This window comes from Somniosus microcephalus, chromosome 2 (assembly GCF_052327205.1).
Source record: "Somniosus microcephalus isolate GS21.2 chromosome 2, FLI_Smic_1.0, whole genome shotgun sequence".
NCBI classification, from domain to species: domain Eukaryota; kingdom Metazoa; phylum Chordata; class Chondrichthyes; order Squaliformes; family Somniosidae; genus Somniosus; species Somniosus microcephalus.
Genome location: NC_140988.1, coordinates 379910893 through 379925946, shown reverse-complemented (window position 1 = coordinate 379925946; position 15054 = coordinate 379910893). Strand labels below are relative to the sequence as shown.

The window sequence follows — 15054 nt, the reverse complement described above, 5'->3', positions numbered from 1 at the left end:
GCTGGCTGTACTTAAATTGGATAAATCACCAGGACCGGATGGGATGTATCCTAGGACGCTGAGGGGAGTGAAACACCCACAGTGCTTCCCCTTGTAGATTCCACTCCCATTAACCATTGACAAAGTGCGACTACCTCACACTTGTTAAGCCAAACTGCATCTGTCATCATTCTGTCTACTTGTTTTGTGGCCTTTTGAAGTTTACTAATGTCCTCACAGTTCACTCTATTTCCTATCATGGGTATCATCTCCGAACTTCCATTGACTCCCCTCTATTCCCAGATTCGAGTTATATGAGAACATAGGAAGACGGAATAAAGACCAAGCTCCGTCTAGTTCGCCTTCTACCATCCTGGCAGTCGCATGATCCAACGATAATGGCGTTGTTGACTAATCAGAGCAATCAATCTCTATCAGTTAGTCTACAACAGACCCAGACATGAGGCGAGGAAACCCCCAGTGTTGGAGAGCTTTGGGAACAGGGATATTATATATCTGGAACCCCACCAGCCCATGTGGCTACCACTTTGGCCATTGCTGCCAAGCAGAGAATGTCCCTTTTTATTGCAACTCAAGCCTTTCAACTCCCAGCTAATTTCCTGTCCAAGGTGGCCTCCAATCCTATGCACCTCGATTTGAGCTAGTAATGTGTTTTGCGGAACTTCTATCTGCTCACAGATTCACGGGAACTTTGGTGGACTTTTATTGGAATGAAAATCAGGCAGGCGGTCCGCTGGCGCCCGTGATATGGCCCTGCCAAAGTTGAAGATTTCACCCCATGTACATGACATTGATCCACCTCGATCTACCACCTCAGTGACGACTGAACTACTCTCTCAGGTTAATTAGGCAGGAGATACCTTCCACATAACCAGGCTGACTCCCCTATTGTCAGAGCGCTCGCATACTCTGTCCCTGAAAAAACATATTGCAGGGTTACGATGAAAGAGCGGTGGGGGGGGGGGTAATGGGTCCAATTGGATAGCTCTTCCACAGGCACGATGGGCTGAATGGCCTCCTTCTGTGCTTTACCTTCTTTAAGACGCTACTTAAAACCTACCTCTTTGACCAAGCTTTTGGTCACCTGTCCGAATATCTCCTTATGTGGCTCGGTGTCAAATTATGTCTGATGAAGCTTCTGTGAAGCGACTTGGGATGTTTTACTGCATTAAAGGTGCTATATAAATACACGTTGTTGTTGTTTTTCTGTGATTTGATTCTAGCAATCTTCCCATTACTGATGAAGCCATGGGCTTGCAGTTAATTGGTGTGTCCCTTCTTTCCCTTTTTTTGAAATCAGAAATTAGAAGCTGAGCCAATGATTTATTTTCCCTCGGTTCGTTATCTCTCTGATTGTAGATGGCCCAGTATTGGCTGCGGAGCCCATGGCCCACTTATCACTACGGACTGCACCAAACTAAAGCAAATAAGCTCTTCCCTTGTGGCGTCCATGTTGTTAGATCCGTGGTTCAGTGGATAAAGAATTACATGGATGCTGTACATTAACAAACAACAGGTCTTTACTGGAGGAGGGCAATCTCTAGACTGGAGTACAGAGGCATGCGCACAGCTTATATACCGGTGTGGTTACTGCCGGTACTACAGTATACAGGAGCTGTAAAAAGTAGTTCTGACTTAAAGCACATACACTACAATTCCTCCCTTTTTAGATTAATAATACCCCCTTAATATTCAAATAACAATTACATTTTTACATGTACATTCAATAACAAAAAGTCCATTTATAGATTCAGTCTTTGGGGTGGCTTCCTGACCCTTTCGGGATAGCGCCTTTCCGGAGGTTCTTGTTCTTGGTGCAGAGGCGATTCTGACCCCCTTTTCATCGGGTAGTTCATTGGGTCCCACTGCTACTGGGTCTGAAGTAGATGCTACCGGTATGTCGGGTTCATCCCCAGGTACTCGAGACATGGGGTTGACGCCTTCCTGTGACGCTAAGATCTGATCGACGTGGCGTCTCACAATGTTCTCCCCGACATCCACTGTGTACATTAATGGCCCCTGCCTTGTACATATCGTTCGGGGTTGCCATTTCTCTGTTCGATAGTCCCGGGCCAAGACTGGTTGCCCTACATTGAAGCTCCTTGTTGGCTTCTCGTTGATGTGCTGGAATTGTTTGTCCTCAACATTTCTTCGCACATTTGGTCTGAGCAAGTCCAGACGAGACCTCAACCTTCGGTTATAGAACATCATGGCCGGGGTCTGGTTGGTAACTGCATGTGTCGCGTTTCGGTAGGCTAATAAGAAATTGTCCATCTTATGCTGTAGTGGAATTTCCTCGTCGCACATGGCCTTTATCGCCTTCTTAAAGGTTTGTACGAACCTCTCAGCCAATCCATTGGTGGCTGGATGATACGGGGCGGATGTGTAATGCCTTACCCCATTCCTTTTCATGAATTTTTTGAACTCGTCGGACACAAACTGTGGTCCATTATCAGAGCAGATCTGCTCTGGCAAACCGTTTCTGGCAAATATGGTCCGTAGGACTGCAATCGTTTTCTCTGTAGTGGTTGAAGACATCTTTATCACCTCAGGCCACTTTGAATGAGCATCCACTGCTATTAAGAACATTGAGTCCATGAATGGACCAGCGAAATCAATGTGCACCTGTTGCCATGGAGAGGAGGGCCACTCCCATGGGTGTAGAGGGGCATGTGGTGGTGCATTTTGGACCTTCTGGCATCCTAAGCAGCTCTTAGTTAGGTCTTCGATTTGTTGATCGATTCCCGGCCACCACACATAAGCCCTAGCAAGGCTTTTCATTTTCACTCCCCCCAGATGACCTTCATGCAGCTCCTTTAGCACTCTCTCCCTTAACTTGGGTGGAATCACCACTCGGGATCCACACATCACTGTCCCCTGGTATACTGACAGCTGTTTTCTTCTGGATGAGAATGCTGGCAACAGTGAGTCGCCATGTGTTGGCCATCCCCTCACCGTCAATTCATATACCCGTGACAGCGTCGGATCATTGCGGGTCTCCTCTATATCCGCGTTAGTTACTGGCAATCGTTCAATTATCGACGAATAAAATATCTCGATAGGGTCCACTGCTGGTGCTTCCTCCACAGTAGGCAGTGGCAGGCGCGATAGCCCATCAGCATTCCCATGCTGTTTCGTGCCTTTATATTCTATTTCATATTGATTCGCCCCTAGAAACAGGGACCATCTTTGTAACCGCTGTGCAGTCATTACTGGCACGCCCTTCTTAGGATTAAAGATGGAGACAAGTGGTTGGTGGTCAGTCAGCAAGGTGAACTTCTGCCCATGCAGATAATGGTTGAATTTTTTTACTCCCCATACTAGGCTGAGGGCCTCCCTGTCAATCTGGGCGTAGTTGCGCTCGGCTGAGGTTAGTGACCGAGACGCAAAGGCCACTGGCCTTTCCAACCCGTCTGGGAATTTGTGCGACAGCACCGCTCCAATGCCGTAGGGTGATGCATCACATGCCAAACGAATTGGTGGTGCTGGGTTGAAATGGGCCAACACCTCTTTTGATGTGATCAATTCTTTACACTTCTGCAAAGCTCGTCTACGTTCGTCATCCCACTTCCATGGTACCCCTGTTTGCAGTAGGGTGTTCAGCGGGTGTAGTACCGTAGACAAATTTGGTAAGAACTTGTGGTAATAGTTTACCAGCCCGAGGAATGACCTCAGTTGTGCCACATTTTCCGGTGCTGGAGCCTTGACTACTGCCTCAATCTTGTCAGGGGACTTATGTAACCCCTCTTCATCGATGACGAGGCCGCAATACGAGATCTGTTTCTGGAAAAACTCGCACTTGTGGCGATTAGCTCGTAGCCCATATTCCTTTAATCTGGCAAGCACCTTCTCCAAGTTAGCGAGGTGATCACCGTCATTTTCGCCCGTGACCAAGATGTCGTCCAAATAACACTGGGTCCTTGGAATCCCTTGCAGGACCTGATCCATCGCCCTTTGCCAGATAGCCGGAGCCGAGGCTACTCCAAACACCAGCCGGTTGTATTGATAGAGACCTTTATGGGTGTTGATCGGAAGGGAATGTTTCGAAGCTTCTTCTACCTCCATTTGCAAGTACGCCTGGGCTAGATCAATTTTGGTGAAGCGTTTACCACCAGATAGCGAGGCGAAAATATCCTCAATTCGTGGAAGCGGATATTACACCGTGTGAAGGACTGGGTTCACTGTCACCTTAAAATCCCCACAGATGCGGACCTTCCTTGGTTCCCCAGGCGTATTACTCAACGACCTCTTCATTACAGGAACGATGGGTGTAGCCCACTCGCTCCAGTCCACTTTGGACAGTACTCCTGAACGTTCCAACGCTTCCAGTTCTGCTTCAACCGCTGGTCTGATTGCATAAGGCACTGGTCTGGCCTTCAGAAACTTTGGGCTTGCATTATCCTCTATTTCGGTTACATTGTGTAGTTTCAGACAACCCAGCTCCTTGCTTCCGGAGTCTGTGTCACTTTTCTGTTCGTCTGGACCACTGTCCATCACCTGGTGTACCTTTTTGTACTTCTCCTGTGGAGATTTCTTACTGTTGGTTTTCTTCCCAGACCTGCAGACTCTTGCTATGTGTCCTGCTTTCCCACACTGTCTGCACACTTGGTCCTTGAACCAACAATCTTTCTGGTCATGTATTGTTCTGCCGCAGCGATAGCACTTCCCTGTTCCATAGGTCATTTCGTTGGTGCCGTATTCTTGCGGTCTCCGTTGTATCTCTGCAGCGCCCCTTGCGGCTGCTTCATGTGATACTGCCATATTGAAAGCTTTGTCCAGAATAAGGTCCTTTTCTGATAGAAGCCGTTTCTGGGTTCCTTCACTTTGTAGCCCACACACAAACTTGTCCCTTAACGTGTCTGCTAGTCCCGCTCCAAACTGGCAGTATTTCGATAGCTTGCGCAGTTCTGTTAGGTACTCAGCATTGCTTTTGTCTTTGTGTTGGTTCCTTTTATGGAACTTAAATCGTTCTGCTATCAGCAGTGGTGTGGGGCTTAAGTGGTCCTGTAGGATTTCTACTATGCTTCCAAAATCCTTGTTTACCGGCTTCTCTGGGGTTATTAGATTTCGCAGTAACCCATAAGTTTTTGCACCCATGGAATTTAACAGAACCAGTGCTTTATTAGCATCTGGCACTTCATTCGCCCTGCAGTACACCTCAATACGTTCCACATATGTCGCCCAATCTTCGACTTCATTGTCAAACGTAGAGATACTGCCACTCTTCGGCATCCTTGGTTGTGCATTAACTATCCCCAATGGCGCCTCCCGCGCTTCCCCTTCTTCTCCGCTGGCACAAAGTGGCGTCTCCCGCGCTTTCCTTCCTTCCCGCGCTCGCCCGTCTTCTCCGCTGCGGCTTCGCATAATGGCATCTCCCGCGCTCTTCCTTCTTCTCCGTGGCTCAATGGCGCCTCCCGCGCTCTCACTGCTTCTCCGCGGCTCAGTGGCGCCTCCCGCGCTCTCCCTGCTTCTCCGCGGCTCAATGGCGTCTCCCCTTGCTTCGCCCCGCGGACCCTGATCAGCCCGTGATCCCTGGCTGTGCTCTGCGCGTTCTTCTCTTGATATTTGTCGACGCCGCTCAGTCTAGAACCCGGCTGTTTCTTACCCTCTCTCTCTCTGGTTTGCAGTATTTTTCCTCGACGCCGCCCGGTGATCAATCCCCGGCTGCACCCTGCTCTCTTCACCCTCTTTCTTACCCCGTCGACGCTGCCCGGCTCTCTCTCTCTGCCGTCGGTCGGCTCCAGCCGCCGCTGCTCGGGAAGGGTCTGCTCTGGACCTGTTGTCGGTCTCTTACTGCTCGTTGTGGCTGGGGAACCAAGCCCGGCTCTCCACAGCCTCCCCAGCGAAGTTGGATCTCTGCCTGACTGCTGGGCGGTTGCTCGCGGTCGACGCCCGTGTTCCTGGACTCGACTATTTTTTTTTTTTTCCGTTGTTTAATGTTGCAGGTAGATTCACATCAACACTCGTCGCCACTGTTAGATCCGTGGTTCAGTGGATAAAGAATTACACGGATCCTGTATATAAACAAACAACAGGGCCTAGAAATTGAGTGGGCTTAGCGCCCATTTTGCGGCGCTAGAGGGCATTGCGCTGGACTTACAGCCGGTTTTGAAATTGACTAGGGCCCAACATCGGCGTTACACCGGTAGCGCTGCGCCGGCACCGATGACGTCATCGGTGTGCGCAGCGTCCCGGTTGCCGTGGTGACGGGCCCCAGCGCCGAAATTCAGTTGCGGCCGCCTCGCCCGTGGCAGCCGCAACTAAGACCCTGGCAACAGAGTCTTACATGACTTTGCGCCGGCGCATAAAGGTGGAGCGGCGGCCGGCCGCTTTCCCGCCGACCGCCTGCCCGCACCTCCCTCCCCGGACTCCCCCACCCCCCCCCCCCGCGGAACAGATGCTTCTCGGTTGCGAGCCCGGCACTTCCCCGAGGTGCCGGGCTCATTTTTGTGGCGATTTAACCGGCCAGCGGGCGGGTGCAGGCAGCTCCTCCTTAACTGAAGGAGGAGGCCTGCACTTCCCGAGCCTGCCGCACCGCATCGGGCGCCGCAGCGCCGGAATAGCACCGTAATGCGGCGCGTAGCGCCAGTTTTCAGGCGCAAACAGCCTTCAGTAGCGCCGGCAGCCGTTTGGGCGCGGCGCTACTGAATTTTTGGCGCGCACAGCGCGACTTAGCACCGGCGCTAAATTTCCGGCGTTAAGCCCCGGCGCAGCGCAAACTCAATTTCTAGGCCCAGGCCTTTACTGGAGGAGGGTCATCTCTAGACTGGAGTACAGAGGCATGCGCACAGCTTATATACCGGTGTGGTTACTGCCGGTACTACATTATACAGGAGCTGTAAAAAGTAGTTCTGACTTAAAGCACATACACTACACATGACACCATCAATGTCCTAGGAACACAGGAACAGGAGCAGGAGGAGGCCATTGAGCCCCTCGAGCCTGTTACACAGGAACAGGAGGAGGTCATTCAGCCCCTTGAGCCTGATCCACCATTCAATGAGATCATGGCTGATCTGCGACCTAACTACATATACCCGCCTTTGCCCCATGCCCCTTAATACATTTGGTTAACAGAAAGCTATCAATCTCAGATTTAAAATTAACAATTGACCCAGCATCAATTGCCGTTTGTGGAAGAGAGTTCCAAACTTCTACCACTCTCTGCGTGTAGAAGTGTTTCCTAATTTCACTCCTGAAAGGTCTGCCTCTAATTTTTAGACTATGCCCCCTAGTCCTAGAATCCCCAACCAGCGGAAATAGTTTCTCTCTCTATCTACCCTATCTGTTCCCCTTAATATCTTGAAAACTTTGATCAAATCGCCCCTTAACCTTCTAAATTCTAGGGAATACAATCCTAGTTTGTGTAATCGCTCCTCGTAACTTAACCCTTGAAGTCCGGGTATCATTCTGGTAAACCTACGCTGCACTCCCTCCAAGGCCAATATATCCTTCCTAAGGTGTGGTGCCCAGAACTGCTCCCAGTGCTCCAGGTGTGGTCTAACCAGGGTTTTGTATAGCTGCAGCATAACTTCTACCCCCTTGTATTCTAGTCCTCTAGATATAAAGGCCAGCTAGATCCTTTCCTGAGGCAATGCGTATTTAAAAAATTCTTCTGCTTCTTCCAGGTGCGAGTGCGTGTGGTCGAAGCCCGTCAGCTCCCTGGCATCAACATCAGGCCTGTTGTTAAAGTGACGGTTGCTGGGCAGGCGAAGACAACGCGGATCCGCAAGGGCAATAACCCGTTCTTTGATGAGGTAAGGTGCAGACCTTGTGAAACCCTTTCCTTTCTCTCACAAGATAGTGCCGATTGAGTGTGTTGGGATAGGGGAACAGGATAACAGAGCAAGCTTGGAACGTGAAAAGCCCGCTACCTCTATCAAACCCTTTCTGTCCAGAGACCGTAGAAAGAAAAAAGAGGGAAGTTGGCAATTATATCGCACCTTTCATGACTTCAGGACATCTCAAAGCACTTCACAGTCAATGAAGTACTTTTGAAGTGTGGTCACATAGAAACATAGAAGATAGGAGCAGGAGTAGGCCATTCAGCCCCTCGAGCCTGCTCCGCCATTCAATGAGATCATGGCTGATCATCCAAATTCAGTACCCTGTCCCTGCTTTCTCCCCATATCCCATGATCCCTTTAGCCTTAAGAAATATATCTAACTCCTTCTTGTATATATTTAATGAATTGGTCTCAGCTGCCTTCTGCAGTAGAGAATTCCACAGGTTCACCACCCTCAGCACTGCACTGGGAGTGTCAGCCTAGATTATGTGCTCAACATAAGAACATAAGAAACAGGAGCAGGAACAGGCCACTTGGCCCCTCGAGCCTGCTCCACCATTCAATAAGATCATGGCTGATCTTCGGCTCAAAGCCACTTCCCCGCCCGCTCCCCGTAAACCTTCATTCCCATACCTTGCAAAAATTTGCCTATCTCCACCTTAAATGTATTTAATGACCCAGCCTCCACGGCTCTCTGGGGCAGAGAATTCCACAGATTTACGACCCTCTGAGAGAAGAAATTCCCCCTCATCTCAGTTCTAAAAGGGCGACCCTTTATTCTGAAACTGTGCCCCTGAGTTCTAGATTTCCCCATGAGGGGAAACATCCTCTCTGCATCTAAGGGAACATCTATAATTATGGGGGATTTTAACTATCATATTAATTGGACAAATCAAATTGGGCAGGGCTGCCTTAAGGAAGAGTTCATTGAGTGTATTAGGGATGGGTTTCTTGAGCAGTATGTAACTGAACCGACCAGGGGGCAAGCAACCTTAGATCTGGTCCTGTGTAACGAGACAGGATTAATTAAAAATGTCCGAGTAAAGGATCCCCTTGGAATGAGTGACCATAACATGGTTGAATTCCATATTCAATTAGAGGGTGAGAAGGTTGGATCTCAAACAAGCGTGCTAAGCTTGAGTAAAGGAGACTATGAAGGTATGAGAGCAGAATTGAGTAGAGTGGATTGGGAAAATAGATTAAAGGGTAAGACGATACATGATCAGTGGTGTACATTTAAGGAGTTATTTTACAACTTCCAAAAAATATATATTCCACTGAGAAGAAAAGGGTGTAAAAGAAAAGACAGCCATCCGTGGCTAAGTAAAGAAATTAAGGATAGTATTCGACTAAAAACAAGGGCATATAAGGTAGCCAAATCTAGTGGGAGGATAGAGGATTGGGAAAACTTTAAAAGACAGCAAAAAATAACAAAAAGATTGATTAAGAAAGGGAAGATAGATTATGAAAGTAAATTAGCAAAAAATATAAAAACAGATTGTAAGAGTTTTTATAGATATATAAAAAGAAAAAGGGTGGCTAAAGTAAATGTTGGTCCCTTAGAGGATGAGACCGGGAAATTAATGGTGGGAAATATGGAGATGGCAAAAACACTGAATGAATATTTTATATCAGTCTTTACAGTAGAAGACACTAAGAATACCCCAACACTGGACAAACAGGGGGCTAAAGGGGGGGAGGAGCTATACACGATCAAAATCACTAAGGAAGTGGTACTCGGTAAAATAATGGGACTCAAGGCGGATAAAGCACCTGGACCTGATGGCTTACATCCTAGGGTCTTGAGGGAAGTGGCGGTAGGGATTGTGGATGCATTGGTAATAATTTTCCAAAACTCCCTGGACTCAGCAAAGGTCCCGGCAGACTGGAAAACTGCTAATGTAACACCCTTACTTAAAAAGGGCAGTAGACAGAAGGCTGGAAACTATAGGCCGGTTAGCCTAACATCTGTGGTAGGTAAAATTTTGGAGTCCATTATTAAGGAGACAGTAACAGGACATTTGGATAATCATAATTTAATAGGACAAAGTCAGCATGGTTTTATGAAGGGGAAGTCATGTTTGACAAATTTGCTGGAGTTCTTTGAGGAAGTAACATATAGGGTGGATAAAGGGGAACCAGTGGACGTAGTGTATTTAGACTTCCAAAAGGCATTTGACAAGGTGCCACACAAAAGATTATTGCTTAAGATAAAAAATCACAGGATTGGGGGTAATATTCTGGCATGGATAGAGGATTGGCTATCTAACAGAAGGCAGAGAGTTGGGATAAATGGTTCATTCTCAGACTGGCAATCAGTAACTAGTGGTGTTCCGCAGGGGTCAGTGCTGGGTCCCCAACAGTTTACAATCTATATTAACGATTTGGAGGAGGGGACAAAGTGTAACATATCAAAGTTTGCAGATGATACTAAGATGGGAGGGAAAGTAATGAGTGAGGAGGACATAAAAAACCTGCAAGGGGACATAGGCAGGCTAAGTAAGTGGGCAGAGATTTGGTAGATGGAATACAATACTGGAAAGTGTGAGGTTATGCACTTTGGCAGGAAAAATCGTCAAGCAAGTTATTATCTTAATGGCAAGAAACTGGAAAGTACTGAAGTACAAAGGGATCTGGGGGTCCTGGTGCACGAAACTCAAAAGGTTAGTATGCAGGTGCAGCAAGTGATTAAGAAGGCCAATGGAATGTTGGCTTTCATTGCTAGGGGGATAGAATATAAAAATAGGGAGGTATTGCTTCAGTTGTACAAGGTATTGGTGAGACCGCACCTGGAATACTGCGTACAGTTTTGGTGTCCATACTTAAGAAAGGACATACTTGCTCTCGAGTCAGTACAAAGAAGGTTCACTCGGTTAATCCCGGGGATGAGGGGATGGACATATGAGGCGAGGTTGAGTAGATTGGGACTCTACTCATTGGAGTTCAGAAGAATGAGAGGCGATCTTATTGAAACATATAAGATTGTGAAGGGGTTGGATCGGGTGGATGCGGGGAAGATGGTCCCGATGATGGGTGAAACTAGAACTAGGGGGCATAGTCTTAGAATAAGGGGCTGCTCTTTCAAAACTGAGATGAGGAGGAACTACTTCACTCAGAGGGTGGTAGGTCCATGGAATATGCTGCCCCAAAAAGCTGTAGAAGCTACATCATTACATAAATTTAAAACAGAAATAGACAGTTTCCTAGAAGTAAAGGGAATTAAGGGTTACGGGGAGCGGGCAGGAATTTGGACATGAGACTAGGTTCGGATCGGAGATGGCCCTGTGGGTAGCAGAGCGGGCCCAGGGGCCGTGTAGCCTGATCCTGCTCCTATTTCGTGTGTCTAATTCTGCTAGATTCAGGAGATGGTTCTGTGATAGTGGATTGGCGGTTAGGATCAGATCAGCCATGATCTTATTGAATGGCGGAGCAGGCTCGAGGGGCCGATTGGCCTACTCCTGCTCCTATTTCTTATGTTCTTATGTTCTTATGTACCTTGCCGAGCCCCCTCAGTATCTTATATGTTTCAATAAGATCACCTCTCATTCTTCTAAACTCCAATGAGTATCGGCCCAGCCTGCTCAACCTTTCCTCATAAGTCAACCCCCTCATCTCTGGAGTTAACCTAGTCTCTGGAGAGGTACTCGAATCCACAACCTTCATGACTCAAGCAAGAGGGAGTGCTACCTACCCACTGAGCCACAGCTGACGATGTACCATTGCTTCTGTCATGGATCCTACCCAGTATGTTTTATCTCCTCAAACTCTGAAATATTCCACTAATGCCCCCCATTATGCATGAGGTAACCTGTAAAACTCTGAGATAATTTTAACATTACAAGTTATACGATCCAGCCCTGAGCTGATGAATCACACAGAACACACTCCACGGCCAAAGCTGTATTACTGAAAGGCTAAATCATCCTTGGACAGTTACGGTGGTCGAGTGCCTATAATCTTGGTATAGAAACCCAACCTTATGAGATCAAATCCCACCACAGGGAGTTACGAAGTTAAATTCAATAGATCTGTCAATTTTAAAAATTAGTTCTGGGGATGTGGGCATCGCTGGCAAGGCCGGCATTTATTGCCCATCCCTAGTCACCCTGAGAAGGTGGTGGTGGGCCTTCTTGAACCGCTGCAGTCCGTGTGGTGTATGTGCTGCCACAATGGTTAAATAATGTAAAACCCAGCACCACTGCAAGTCCGTCTCGAAACCCTAGAAGTCCTGCAAGTTGCCAGCACAGGCACGATGGGCCGAATGGCCTCCTGTGCTGTAAGATTCTATACGATGATTCTAAGGCGATTGACTAGTGAATATTTTTGGTGATGGGTGAATGTTGGCCAGGACCCCAGTAGAGCTCTCTGCTTTCCCACATTACAACAGTGATCACACTTCAAAAAGTATTTCATTGGTTGTAAAGCGCTTTGGGACATCCGGTGGTCGGGAAAGGCGCTATAGAAATGCAAGTCCTTCTTTTTCTGTTTATCCTTTGAGCAGTGGCAAGAGATATTTAACATCCCCCTTAATAGAGACACAGAGCCTTGGTGTTAATGCCTCATCGCCAAGTACCTTCAGCAATGTAGCACACCTCAGTACCAGTACCGCGCTAGTTGTGTCCGCCTAGATTACGCGCTCGACTCCTGCAGTTGGCCTGAGCCATCCGACTTAGAGGTGAGAGTCTTACCGACACAGGTAACGTGACACAAAGTGACAGCACATTATCCAGTGTCTAGGTAGAAGCTTGAAGTCAGAAACATGCCGGTGCAGTTGGATGTCTTGATCGATGATGATTAACTGACTACATTACAACAGTGACTACACGTCAGAAGTACTCCATTGGCTGTGAAGCTCTTTGGGACGTCCTGAGGTGGTGAAAGTGCTCTAGAAATGCAAGTCTTTACTTGCAATGTAAGTTCTCATAGCACAAATACATAGAAGTTACCACAACGGAACAGGCCATTCGGCCTCAGCAGCCCATGATGGCGTTCACCCTCCACATGAGCAAATAGTGCCAATCGCATTTACCCGCCCTGTTCCCAAGCCATATCTCTTCAATCCCCTTTTCCTTCATTTCCTCTCTCCAACCTATTCTTGAATGTTGACATAGATTCTGCCTCAATCACTAACCCTGGGAGTGAATCCACAGACTCACAACTCTCCATGAATCAGTTTAAGTGAAAGAATCAATGTAAAAACCATGTTCCTCCCTAATCATGCACTTCAAATAAATAACTAATGTATTTCCATTCCTCTCTGTTGGTATACAGACGTTTTTCTTCAACTTCTACGATACTCCTTCTGATCTCTTTGATGAGCCGATATTCATCATGGTGAGTTCCTGAATGTCTGATTGTAGAGGGAGCTTTACTCTGTATCTAACCCGTGCTGTACCTGCCCTGGGAGTATTTGATGGGACAGTGTAGAGGGAGCTTTACTCTGTATCTAACCCGTGCTGTACCTGCCCTGGGAGTGTTTGATGGGACAGTGTAGAGGGAGCTTTACTCTGTAACCCGTGCTGTACCTGCCCTGGGTGTGTTTGATGGGACAGTGTAGAGGGAGCTTTACTCTGTATCTAACCCGTGCTGTACCTGCCCTGGGAGTGTTTGATGGGACAGTGTAGAAGGAGCTTTACTCTGTATCTAACCCGTGCTGTACCTGCAGTGGGAGTGTTTGATGGGACAGTGTAGAAGGAGCTTTACTCTGTATCTAACCCGTGCTGTACCTGCCCTGGGAGTGTTTGATGGGACAGTGTAGAGGGAGCTTTAGGAACATTCGGAACAAGAGGAGGCCATTTAACCCCATGCTCCATATCCTTACCCTAACAAAATCAATGTTATCAGTCTTGAAAGCTGCCATGGACTCCCAGCATCCACAGATCTTTGGGGGAGAGCGTTCCAGATTTTCAGCACCCTTTGAGTGAACAAATTGCCGCCTGATTTCACCCCTGAACGGCCTGGCTCCAATTTCAAGGTCTTGTTCTGGACTCACCCACCAGAGGAAATAGGTTCGCTCTATCTACCCTATCAACCCCATTTACCATTTTAAACACCTTGATTAGATCACCCCTCAACCTTCTAAGCTCAAGGGAATACAACTGAAGTCTATGCAACCCTCTAAGCCCCGGTATCGTCCTGGTGAATCTGCGCTGCTCCCCCTCCGAGGCCAATCGATCCTTCCTGAGGGGCGGGGCCCAGAACGGACCGCAGTGTCCAGATGGGGTCTGACCAGAGCTCGGTACAGCTGGAACAGAACTTCCACCCCTTTGTGTTCCAGACCCCGGGAGATAAAGGCCAACATTCCACTAGCCTTTCTGATTGATGTTTGTACCTGTGCAATAGCCTTTAATGATTTGTGTACCTGGACTCCCAAATCTCTTTGACCCCTCTCCAGTTCCTATTTTCTCACCCTTTGGAAAATACTCTTGATTTGTCTTTCTTGGGTCCAAAGTCGATGACCTCAAACTTGCCCAATCCATTTGGCACAGTTATCCCCACTTGCTTAATGGCCCAGAAATTTGGGTCGGGGGCTTCCCACGGGTGCAAGCCCCCGACCTGCACTTACCTAGCGCGCCGGCCGTTGAGCTGTGGGCCCGCGTGGGATTCTGATCCTGGGCCTGCTCCAGCTGCCAGCGCGCAGTGCTTGCGTATCCCAGGGGCGCAGTTAGTTCGATGTGTCCCCTGGGATCACGTGGGCCATGGAGAGCCAATGGTAGCAGGGAACGCTTCATTCATAAGTTTGACAGGAAGATGAAATAGAGATCAGCCCCAAAACATCACTAAAATCTTCAAATAAATTTTTTAAAAACATCACATTTTTAAAATAACTATAAATTACATAAAATAACTATTTTAAACAATTTAAATTTTTGAAAAAATTAATTACATTTTCTAACGGGGCTAAAAATAAACTTACCTTTCTTTAAAGTATTTAAAAATAATAAACCTGTGGAAAAAATGTTTAATTTTAATTAATTCACCACTTACCTTGTTAAAAGCAGGCCTTGCGCCTGCTTTTTAAAAGTGTAACTACTGGAGACTTACCCTCCCGGAGAAACCTGCAAAAAAAACCGTAAGTTCGATGCGCACGCGCTGCCTCTCCGGCACACGCGTTCCACCTGTCAACCCCTTCTTTCAGGGGAACGGAAGTGCCGGTTTCCCGCGCACGCGCAGTGCATGCACGAAACCGGCCCTTCCATTGGGCTTACGGGTGAGTACCCCGTACGTACTCACCCGTGGAGACCCGAATTTCTGGGCCAATCTGTTTT

At 47.8% G+C, this 15054-nt stretch overlaps 1 protein-coding gene across 6 annotated transcripts in view; it reads left to right on the top strand.

Annotated features, from left to right (window-relative positions):
• Positions 1-15054, top strand: part of dysf (dysferlin, limb girdle muscular dystrophy 2B (autosomal recessive)) — a 456546-nt gene that overhangs the window by 153048 nt on the left and 288444 nt on the right. For all 6 annotated transcript variants that reach the window (XM_085975973.1, XM_085975981.1, XM_085976004.1 and 3 more), the window contains exons 7-8: positions 7629-7757; positions 13058-13120. In XM_085975973.1, the coding sequence (XP_085832099.1) occupies positions 7629-7757; positions 13058-13120 (192 nt within the window). The remainder of the gene's footprint in view (positions 1-7628; positions 7758-13057; positions 13121-15054) is intronic.